This window comes from Stegostoma tigrinum, chromosome 27, assembly GCF_030684315.1.
Source record: "Stegostoma tigrinum isolate sSteTig4 chromosome 27, sSteTig4.hap1, whole genome shotgun sequence".
NCBI lineage: Eukaryota > Metazoa > Chordata > Chondrichthyes > Orectolobiformes > Stegostomatidae > Stegostoma > Stegostoma tigrinum.
Window position 1 is genome coordinate 8,763,826 of NC_081380.1, and position 12,520 is coordinate 8,776,345.

Here is a 12,520-nt window from a genome sequence, read left to right on the forward strand (position 1 = left end):
ACATTTATGGTTGCTAGTTCATGCTTTAGAATTCCTTCAGCTGAGATCAAGTGAATTTTGCTTAATGTCTACTATCTGAAAACTCCAGGTATTAATTTCTCCCATTGCACTGTGTTCTCAGCATATCCTCATTCCATCATATAGTCTCAACCTTACTTTTGAGGGCTTCAATTTTGCGTCACCAAGACTCATGATGCTGCACAAATCACCACTATCTATGTTATACGTCAAGTTCACATATGATCATCTTTTGCAGTCACAAACCATTTATCACCTTTAGACCTGATGATGTCAAGCAACTGTAATACACAAAGTAACACATTGGAATCATGGGGTGCTATCTCTACAGCACCCACCTTTACAGGTTTATTTTGCTTCCTTTTAGCTAAACACTTGCTACCAAATTGATTCAGCTTCTTGCAGTTACAGCACACTTCCACCACTCTTGACATGATAGTTTCTTTTGAAATGTTTACCACAATATTTACATCCCGTCCTCTGGCCTTGGTTTTTCTGCTGGCGATTTTGCAAAATTTCTTCCCTTTTCCAAATCTGTTCTTCTCATTTGGCTTGGACTGTCTTAGCAAAATGAAAAGTCTCATTTCTTTCCACAATGATATACTCTAACTGATGATTGAAATCCTCAAAGTTTCTGCACATTTCAATAGCTTTCCTGAGAGTAGGGTGCCCCTCTGCGGGTATGGTTCACGTCAGGAACCCTTATATCTATGATACTCCTATCTCTGAAGAGATCATCTTTCAGTTGTCAGGATTCAGATAGATGCAACACTGTGGTCACATACTGATCAATAGTCACCCTCTCCCCCTGAGCTATGATACTGATCGTTTACCATTCAAAAATAACACTAAGATAGGGTTCCAAGTGGATCTTTAATGCCTGCAAAATTTTCCTGTCTGGTCCTCAGTGACTTCTAGCCCTCAATATCACTTGCAGCACTCTTTCCTCAGCACTGATACCATAAATGCAATTTCATATGCTTAGGTTTTATCATTAATCCTGCTATTTCATTGTTTTGACTCAGAATGGAAAAAAAATTCTAATTCTGCCTCCTTTTATTTCCACAGCAGTAGCAAGTGGAAAATACAATTACTTTGAATCACCCAGCAATTCAAAGTTGCATACAATTTTTTTCACTTCTTCACTGTTTCTTTCATTTGCTGGTTCAATTAAAGCTCTGCAAATCTACGCATTCCTTGCTGAGTTTTCCACAGTAGCTGTCTCTCAACAATCCAGTCAAACGTTGTAAATGTTCTTCCCAGGTTTGCCAAAAACAACTGAATTATCAAGGTAAATTTTATAATTACTAAGGTCTTTCATTGCTTTATCAGTCAACCGTTGAAACATTGCTGATATGTTTGCACTGATAAAGTCCAGCTGAGATTACAAAAGCTGAGATTTCTTTAGTGCTCTTGGTTAAATGAATTCACCAATACACTTTTTACAAATTGCAAAAAACTTGGCATATCCATTCATTTGTCACATTTTTCCAATTGTGGTATGGGATTTGAGACCACTTCTGACCCACCTGGCTTTGTCACTATCACAGTAGGTGAGTTCCAGCTGCTTTGACTCGATTCAATAATGTTATTGTCCATCTTAAATTTGATCTATTCCCTTATCTAAGGTAATCTTTCTGGAATGAAACATTATTTTGTTGTTTTAATGATACATCATTTCCCACATCCACATCATGAACAACCAAAACCGTTTTCTTTCTAGCTTAATTCCATACATTGATTATATTTCTATAATAACCTTCCTTAGTCACCTCAGTGGTTTTCTGGAAGTTAAGGCATGATGCAATCCAACCTGTTCAGTAGCTCTGTGTTTTCAAATTTGGTTGTTGAGAAGTTAACCTTTGAATTTTCTATTTCAGATTCATTCTGCCATTGTTCTGATATTTCTATTAATTCCCAATTTCTTTCATTATTGTAAGTACAATTTTCTCCTGACTATCATCCCTACAATAAAATCTCTTTAACATGCACATGCTTTGACTCCTTCTTCTGTCTGGAGTACTTACAACATAAGTTACATCAGAGTCTCTTCTTAATTTGATAAGATCCAGTGAACCCTGCTTTTAATGATTCCCCAGAGACAGGCAACAGCACCAACATCCTGTTTCCTGGAACAAAATTTCAAACTTTGGCTTTTTTATTTACCCTATTTTTCATCATCTGGTGAGTTTCTTTCAGATGTTTTTAGCCAACTCACAAGTCTTAGTCAAATTCTGAATCAGTTGACATTTGAAACATAAATTAGAAGCAATATTCTGAGCTTTGGTTTGTCAACTTTTCTTTAATTAATTCAAGTCGTCCTTGCCTCATGGCCATATGTTTGTTCAAAAGGACAAAATCCTGTCCCCCTCATTAGGATAGCCCTATGGCAAATTATAACAATGGAGCTTCCTTATCCCAATCATTTAGTCATTCTTGGCAATATGCTCTATTCATAGTCTTCAAAGTTTGGTGCCAGCTTTTCAATGCATCTTAGGATTACAAACAATACACGGAACATGTGAATACTTTGATTCTCAAACTAGTCTTTATTTCATTAAATATCTGTAAGATAAGTTTTGAGCCTTGATCTGAATGTATTTCTTTGGGTAATGCAAACCTTGCAAAAAAAGAACTTATTTTCCACTACCAAGAACAAAGAACAATACGGCATAGGAACAGGCCCTTCAGCCCTCCAAGGCTGTGCTGACAAGTTCTGCCCTTCCGTACTAAAACTGTCTTCACTTACAGGGTCCGTGTCCCTCTATTCCTTTCCTATTCATGAATTTGTTCAGGTGCTTCTTGAATGCTGCTACTGTGTTTCCAGCACCTCTTCTTGCAATGCATTCAGGCACATCTCCTTTTTAAACATCCCCCCCTCACACCTTGAATCTGTGACACCTAGTAATGCCCCTCTACCCTGGCAAAAAAATTTCATACTTTCCGCTCTATCCATGTGATTCACAATCTTATAAACTTCTAATAGGTCGCCCTTAAAACTCCTGCGTCCCAGTAAAAACAAACCCAGTCAATCCAAACTTTCTTCACAGCTAAAATACCCCATACCAGGCAACATCCTGGTAAATCTTTTCTGTACCCTTTACAAAGCAACCATATCCTTCTGGTAGTGTGGCGACTAGGACTGTGAGCAATATGTCAAGTGTGAGGACTAACTAAAGTTCTATAAAGCTGCAGCATAACTTGTCTAACCTTATATACAATGCCCCTTCAAATGAAGGCAAGCATGCCATAAGCCTTTTTTAGTAAAGCCGCTGCCACCTTCATTGATGTGTGGACCTGCGCACCCAGATCCCTCTGCATGTCAATACACTTAATGGTTCTGCCATTCACTGTATAATTTTCACCTGGACTTGACCTTCCAAAATGCATCACCTCACATTAAACTCCATCTGGCATTTTACCATGCTTTGAACTGATCTCTCACCTGCTGTATCCTCTGATAATCTTCTTCACTATCTGCAACTCCACCAACTTTTGTATCATCCACAAACTTACAAATTAGACCAGGTACGTTTTCTTCCAAATCATTTATGTAGATCACAAAACAGTAGAGGTCTCAGCACTGATCCCTGCGAAACACCACTAGTCACAGCCCTCTATTCTGAAAAGCATCCTTCCATCACCATCCTCTGCCTCCTATGACGAAGCTAGTTCTGTATCTATCTTGCAAGCTCATCCCCGACACCATGAGACTTCTCCATTTGTACCAGTCCACCATGAGAGACCTTGTCAAAGGCTTTACTAAAGTCCATGTCGACATCAACCACTTTTTCCTAAACAATCATCTTCATCACCGCCTCAAAAATACACAATCAAGTTAGTGAAGCATGACCTTGCCTGCACAAAGCCATGCTGTCTATCGCTAATAAGTCCATTTGCATCTAAATGTGTTAGATCTTCTCCCTGAGAATCTTTTCCCATAATTTCCCTACTACCAATGTGAGACCCCCAGGCCTAAAATTTCTAGGATTATCCCTGCTACCTTTCTTAAACATTGGGTCAAAATTGGCTATTCTCCAGTTCTCTGGGACCTCACATGTGACCGAAGAGGATACAAAGATGCTCCAACAATTTGTTCTCTTGCGTCCCTCAATATTCTGGGCTAGATCACATCAGCACCCAGGGATTTATCTACCTTAATACTTTTAAAAATGCATCACAACTGTTCCTTTCTAAAGAAACTTGGCTTAGAAACTCCATACTCCCTCCCCTGAGAACATCCTCCACCAATTCCTTCCCTTTGGTTAATACCGACACAAAGTTTTTGTTTAGGACCTTACCTACCACTTCTGGCTACACACATAGATTCCCTCTTTTGTCCTTGAGTGGGCAAACCCTTTCCCTTGCTAACTTCTTGCTTTTTATGTATGTATAAAAAGCCTTGGCATTCTCCTTAATCCTGTTTGCTAACAACTTTTCATTACCCCCTTTAGCTCTTCTAGTTCCTTGTCTAAATTCTTTTGTAGTATTTTTTTCTAAAGAAACAGCTTTGGGAAATTTTGCAGAAACATCCATAGTCATTACAAGATATTAATTCCCATTCGTCAAGAGCTTACTGCTTGTTAGATGTCAGGTAGCTCAGTTTCTTTCACCTCCATTGTCTGTTCTACCACCGTGGTGAAGCCAATATTCTTGAGTCTGCCAGGTTATTTGCCAAAATAAGATCAATTCTCTCCACAGGTATTTGTTTCACAACTCCAAGTACTACCTCTCTGTCTACTAAACATTTCTTTAATCCAACTCTTGTACAATTAGACTTGGTAGTCACTCCCATGAATCAGCTTCAATTAATATTTTCTCTTTCACCAGATCCTCTAGAAAACAAATGACATCATCAGCCAGCATCAATAACTGACTTGCTCCAGTGTCTCTCAATATCTTCATTGGCTTACCTTTTTGATTTTGAAACACCAGGAAATACCTTCCCTTTTGAGAGAAAACACTTTTCCTCCTGCTCAGAGCCCTTCTCCCACTTCCTACAGCTTATCCTCTTTTGTATAACGTCTGTTGATTCTCCATATCATGCTGTATTCTGTGGAGAATGTCCACTAGTGAATTCATATCTGGGAGCAGCCTGCTTATGAAGAAACCTTGAAGTCAGCAAAAAGTCCTTCAGCAACCAATACCACTCCCTGCAGACTTTAGCACCTGTAATAAACGACTGCATGTATCAGATACTGGTAACACTTAACTGAAAATATATAACTGACCTAGTAAGTTTTTTACAATCCCTTTATGTAGCAATGTTGTGGGCCTTTACTGCTGCTGAACATACCTTCAGCTGAGCAAAGTTAAGGTTAGGCTTTAGGTGGAACGTTAAGCTCCGAAATGGTAGCACAGTGTTAAATCAGTGCTGCACGTGATTTAACATCATGATTTGCATGCTCAGCATGTTTCCTCCAGATAGCCATTCAATATGCATCATTATTGTTATATGGTGTCAGATGTGATCCACGCCACATGCATGTGTATGTGTCAGCCATTCTGGGTCCTATACTACTAGGATTGCCCAAAAGCCATGTTCCAATGAAAGCAGTTTTTGATCCCTCAATTCTCAAAATTGTCCCCTCTATTCTTTTTCCATAATCCCTTGACCCCTTTTATGTAGAGTCAGAGCTTTACAGCCCAGAAAGAGGTCCTTTGTCCTACTGTGGCAGTGCTAGTCATGAAGCATCTACCAATTCTAATCCTACTTTCCAGCACTTAGCTTGTAACTTTGTATGTTTATAGTGATTCAAGTGCTCATCTAAACACTTCTTAAATGTTAATATGGTTCCTATTTTACCAGCCTTTCAGATAGTCAGTTCAAGATGGGGAAATATCTTGAAAAACACCCATATTACAGAGGTGGTGGTGCAGGACATATTAAAATGCATAAATGTGAATAAATCCCTGGGACGAGATCAGGTTTACCCTACAACTCTGTGGGAAGCTAGGGAAGTGATTGCTGGGCCCCTTGCTAAGATATTTGTAGCATTGATAGCCACAGGTGAGATGCTAGAAGACTGAAGACTGGCTAATGCAATGCCACAATTTAAAAAAGGTGGTAAGGAAAAGCCAGGGAACTATAGACCGGTAAGCCTGACATCGGTGGTGGGCAAGTTCTTGGAGGGAATCCCGACGGACAGGATTTACATGTATTTGGAAAGGCAAGGATTGATAAGGGCAGATCAACAGATGTGATCTATATGAATGTGATCTACAGGGACTTCAGTAAGGTGTTCAACAAGGTACCTCATAGTGGACTGGTTAGCAAGATTAAATCACATAGAATACACAGAGAACTAGCCATTTGTATAGCCAACTGGCTCAAAGGTAGATGACAGAGAATAGTGGTGGAAGGTTGCTTTTCAGACTGGAGGCCTATGACCAGCAGTTCACCATAAGGATCAGTGTTGGTCCACTGCCTTGTGTCATTAATATAAATGATTTGAATGTGAACATAAGAGGTATGGTTAGTAAGTTTGTAGATGACACCGAAACTGGAGGTGCAGTGGACAGTGAAGAAGGTTACCTCAGAGTACAAATGAATCTTGATCAGATCAGCCAAAGGTCTGAGCAGTGGCAGATAGAGTTTCATTTAGATAAACGTGAAGTGCTGCATTTTACAAAGGCAAATCGAGGCAAGGCTTATACACTTAAAGGTATGGTCATGGGGAGTGTGGCTAATCAAAACAGACAATCGAGTACAGGTTCATGGATCCTTGAAAGTGGAGTCCCAGTAGACAGGATAGTGAAGGTGTTTGGTATGCTTGCCTTTATTGGTCAGTGCACTGTGTATACATGTTGGAAGGTCATGGTGTGGCTGTACAGGACATTGGCCAGGCCACTTTTGGAATATTGTATTCAATTCTGGTCTCCCTGCTATAAGGAAGGATTGTGAAACTTGAAAGATTCAGAAAGGATTTGTTGCTAGAGTTGAAGGTTTGAGCTATTTTCCCTGAGCGGAGGGTGAGGGGCATGGGTAGGGGACACAGACTTTTCCTCGGGGGGGGGGGGGGTCAAAACTAGAGCACATAGGTTTAAGGTGAGCAGGGAAAGATTTAGAGCGGACTTACGGGGAAACTTTTTCTCCAAGCAGAAGGTGGAGCACATATGGAATAAACTACCTGAGAAGGTGGTGGTGGTGGAGGCCGGTACAATTAGGACATTTGAAAGGCATCTGGATGAGTACGTGATTGGAAGGGTTCAGAGGGATATGGACCACATACTAGCTAATGGCACTAGATTAATTTAAGGTATCTGGTCGGCATGGATGAGTTGGACCAAAGAGTCTGTTTCGGTGCTGTACAGCTCTACGACACTAAGAACCTTTTCTTCAAATCCTCTCCTTATATTAAAACACTGTGCCTCCAAGTAACTGATCACTCTACGGTGGAGAGAAGTTTACACCTATAATATCTCTAACGTTTCCCAACTCTGAAAGGCCTTTGACCTGAAACATTAATTCCGCTTTGATTTCAGATTTCTAGTATTCACAAGATTGTGATAAATGCCATTGCCCCCAATCCTCCACGGGCAGGCGAGACACCCTTTCAAGTCACATCCCTACCTTTTCACAAGCAGCAAACAAAAAGAAAATAAATAAATCTCACATTCGCTAGAGGCTGAACCCCGATGTTTCCCACCTCCCTCAGACCTCACACCCATTCCTTCAGCTTTCGCCATCACGCCGGGAGATGTCAATCACTACCGTGACCGCTGACGTTTTTGATTGACAAACCCTGGAACCAATAGAAACTGGGATGACGCCACCACGCGCACTGTACGTGAACGTTAGAGGCGGGGGCTATCAGTTGCCATGCGCAGTGGACGTAGGGCTGTTGGAATGCTGCCCATCAGCGCACAGCGTGTGCCGCTTCTCCGCGCGTGCTCACGTTTGAATCACCAACGCACCGCCCGCGCGCTGTGATTGACATCCCTTCTCCTCCCCACCCCCTCCGCCTCCGAAAGCTGCAGCGCGGGTCCCGCCCCCAAACCGGTTTTTCGATTGGACAATGTGACAGTGGTGGGCGGGGAGATCTTTGAACTCGCAACACCGATTGGGCAGCATGACTGTCAATCAACTGGATAGCCAGGCTTTTCATTGTGAAGTTAGGTTCAGCAGCGTTAGATGGAGGAAGCTCCTTAATGAATGTTGAGTGTATTCTGTGAAAGTGTGCTTAATAGAGCCATGACTGGATTTCTTTGGTTGGGCAGCATGAATTGTGAAAGGTCATGGCACTGAGTCCTGATGATGAAGATTATGACACCTCTCAGGTCAGCCTTTAAGGATCATTTTCTACTTTACTTAAAGGCTTAATGTGCCTGCGTGTGTTGTGTGGTGCTGTTGGGGAGAAAGTCTCAGTCAGTAGTGTCTGCTGTTGCTACTGGGCAAGGCCTTTCATCCTGCCCTGAGAAAACATACACCCCTGGAAAATTATGGTGCCCTTTACACAGAAATGAGAAACCTTCAGGGAAGTGGGATAGTTCGTAGCTGAAGGTGTCACTCTTCTTTTGAGAAAAGGAGTGACCTAGTTATTCAAGCCAGTCTTCTTGGAATTTGCTTTCATTAACCATAAATCTTTGCACACCTTCCCTTAGCTAGAATACCCTGTGTTGTGCATCATCTGCTCATAATGATTGTTTGTGTATAACTGATCTGTAGTGTTATTTAAAAAAAACTCTAGCTTCCCATGTACTTCAGTGTATTCTTGAATGTGGTAGATCAAATGCTTAAATAATTACATGTAAGCCTGTTTGATTGGGAAAGCACATTTCAATACCAATTAACTAAGAATATCTAGTTATTTTAATTTTGTATAATCAGTATTATGTATTGTTTTGTTAAATATCTATTTTGTTTAAATGTGTTGAAAGAAATAATTACCTGATAATGCATCATGCACACTGCAGATTTTTAATATGGCTGTTATATGCCTGTTATGAATCATATTTTTCTAAATTGGTGTTAGTGATTTTTTTTTGTCAGGGGCAAGGAAGTAAAATAAGTATTGTGACACTATGAAGGACATAGACATTTTGGCACTTGGCAAGCTAACCACTGGGCTTAATGAGCTAATGTTTTACCAAAAGTCCATTGTTCTGGAAAGCAACAGCTTAGGGGCTGAGGGTTCCAATGGTTTTGTACATTCCTAACTTTATTGAAAGGTTGGTACGTAGACATTATGTTGAGCTTTTACTCTTGCAGCTGATAATTATCTTGAGTGGATACACTTAAACATGAAAGGGATATGTGTCAAAGTTTTTTTTGTTATTTTGGCTTGTTTCCTAAACTGAATCATTAATCAGATGTGTATATTTTGCAAGAAGAAATTTTCTGAGGTTATAAAGCACTACTTTCCTTCTTTCAAATTAAAGAGAGTGCAAACCCAACCCATATAACTCTAGTTTCCTTGGGCAAAATCTGAAATTGAAATTCAGATTTGTTTGCCTGGCCCTTTGTACCATTTGTTGTCTCAAGCATAGGAATTGAGCAGTCATTACAGTCTTACGGTGCTTATTTTCAGAACCTGGGACAGGTTATATTGTTTTTAGTTTAATCTACCAGTGAGTGTCTGTATCATGCACTCCCAAGGTGTCTCGCTTCATCCTTGAATGTAAATAACTGCAAAATAAAAACAAAAATAGGATAGTGGTAATGGTTGCACTAAATTTGATGTGGAGGACAGATATTAATTTAAGAAAAATGAGCAAATTCAAAATAGGTTAAAATCTGCACTTGTCAGGGAGTTGTAGATCTGGACCATTTAGCGTACTGTGTTTAGTACAATTTGGCAATTTCTTGGGATCCAACTCATAAGTGAGTCTATCAGTAGTTATTAAGTGCTTCCATGTTGTGAAACACAGATTGTGATTCGCTAATTATACACTATGGATTTCAAACAACAGGATAGTAGATTGTACTACTATCTTTACTGAAATATATTTACATTCTTTTGGGAGGAAAGAAGTGTTTACTTTTACGATGAGATTTTGAGAAATGTTTTTAAATAAACTAGTTATTTTCTAGAATAATGAGATTGCCTTTGTGTCAAGCGAGCAGTATTTTGGTCAATAATTCTCTTGATTGTTTTTGTATGGCTTGGTTTTACGGTGCTAGGACTTGAGAGGTATGGCTGAAGCCCATTTTATTTGCCTGAGCTACCATGTCTAGCTGCTATACTCCACCCTATTATTTAGTTACTGATGTCTTGAGTGGTTGTTATATTGGTGGAATATTTTTCTTATTATCTGCCCCAGTAATTGGGAAATTAGTACCAATAAATGTTGAACTAGGCAGTGAATTGCTTCAGATCTTTACTGTCATTCATTCCTTATGTTGCTATATTTTTGAGAAACTGTTTACAATGTTAGAACATTGAATTTTTTTCTCTGCTTAAGTTATGATTTAGAATGCAAGTTTGTTGGAACCAGTGTTTTTCTCAAGAGGAGTTAGATACTACTTTAAGATTGTAGGGCTATGGGAATGCTGGAAAATAGGGCTAACTTGAAGCTTTCACTTTCCTTACTTTATCTTGCTTTCCCTTTCTTTCAATCTCTGGTCCACTCTTCCCAATTTTATTTTCCCCTCACAGGTGTTGACATCTTTGGGGTGGGTGCTTTGTATTACATGCCACTACTTAACTGAAATTGCCACTGTTTTAGTTTTGGTTACTGTAGCTGAAGCCAGTTGCCAATGCAACAGTTACTTGTCCACTTCTACCAGACTTCCTGGGTGGCATACATACCACTGTCCGAACTGAGATAAGCTAATTCAGCAAAATTGTTAATCAAACCCAAGATAACAGATGGCTCAGCAACAATGTCTGAGATTTTGAGATGCTGTTTTGAGAAATTTGCTTCTGCTTCACTTTTCTCAGCTGAATTAATTAATGTCATTCTAAACTTTCAGTATCTTTAAAGGAGAGTTAGTTTAGCTAATTGGGTAAGTTGAACAGTTTCTAGTTTTACAAGTCGGCATTTCTGTAATGCTGCTCGTGTGTGGTAAGATGCAGGGTTGAGGAAAAGAAACAGGATGTCAAACAAGATTGAAGTGGAGCAACGACAAATGTGGGGGAGGGTGGTGGCAATGAGGAGAGGTGAATACAGAGCTGTAGAGGACAAATGTACAATGACTGAATAGCCAGCATTGAGGGTTGAACATTGAGAAGTCCTGTTGGAAGAACCAAGGGTGTGAGTGGAGACATGAGACAAAAGGAGGACATTCTATTAATAGGCTAGTGTGACTAAACGTTAACTACCCTCCCAAAGCAGCTAAGAAAATCACACAGTTATATGTGAAACTGTAATTTTCACCTACAGCTTCTCGAGAGCAGTTAAGGATGGTCAAAAATACTTGCTGGCAAGTTCCACATACCACGGATTATTTTGTTTTAAAAGTAATCAGAAATGTGATAACCAACATCTGATTTTCAATATCAAATGTAGAGGGCATTAGATAGTTGAGGTTGTGCAGCCTTAAGAGGATGTGGCTTCATGCGATGCATTTCTAAAGCTTTACTGAGGTATAGATGAATAATTACTGTGACATGTGAAAGTGATCATTCTTAACTCTGAACAAATTCTGTTACTTTTTGGCATTGAGTACTTAAAATACAAAGCAGATCACTTCTTTGTTGCAGTAAACCTTTTGTATCATTTTCTTTTTTTAGCTGGTTCCTCTTTAAGTACATGTTGAGCCTTGCCTTTGCAACGCACAAGATTGTCCATGAGAATGTTGCAGGCTTGAAATAACAGCCATTTTATTTCTGTTGTGCAGTCTACTGTTTTCACAGTTAATATTTATGAAATAGCAAAGATCCTATTTAAAAACAGGCTCTTTCTAGCTGTAGATCTTTGACGCCACATGTTTGTGTAAAACATGTTTCATAATTACAAACCATTTTAATGAGGACTTCGATGTTTGTTTGTTATAATGGTGTGCAAATGATCTGAGCTGTGTAACAAGATGCACATCTGAAACAATTATTTTTGTTTGTCTACAGTATTAGCTACATGTGTTGGTTTCACTCTACTGGAGATTTTGTATTGGTGTTATGGATTTGTGGTTTGTAGCAAGTTTTCTGGGTAATAGCTGGTTTATTGGACACTGATGTACTTAATGTACTTTAATTAATAAAATTAATTATTTCTGACTTAAATAAATTATTACACTGAGGCTCCTTAGATAGCACCTTCCAAACTAACAGCCATTTCGATCTAGAAGGATAAGGACAGCGGATACACAGGGACACCACCTGAAAGTTCCTCTCTGTCATTCGCCGTCCTGACTTGGAAACATATTGCCGTCCCTTCGGTGTTGCTGGATCAAAATCCTGAAACTCCCTCTCTCATAGCATTGCGAGTCTACCTACAGCACATCGACCGCAGTGGTTGAAGAAGGCAGGTCACCATCTTCAGGTGAAGGACCACTCGGGATGGATGATATCTTTGGCTAGGCCAGAATTTGTCCACATTCCATGAGTTTTTACTTTTAAAA

At 39.7% G+C, this 12,520-nt stretch overlaps 1 protein-coding gene across 2 annotated transcripts in view; it reads left to right on the top strand.

The window, feature by feature from the left end:
* Window positions 1-8,137: 8,137 nt before the first annotated feature.
* Window positions 8,138-12,520, top strand: part of LOC125464407 (lysine-specific demethylase 2B-like) — a 153,048-nt gene continuing 148,665 nt past the window's right edge. For both annotated transcript variants that reach the window (XM_059655238.1, XM_059655239.1), the window contains exon 1: window positions 8,138-8,298. In XM_059655238.1, coding sequence (XP_059511221.1) covers window positions 8,257-8,298 — 42 coding nt within the window. In that variant the 5' untranslated portion in view covers window positions 8,138-8,256. The remainder of the gene's footprint in view (window positions 8,299-12,520) is intronic.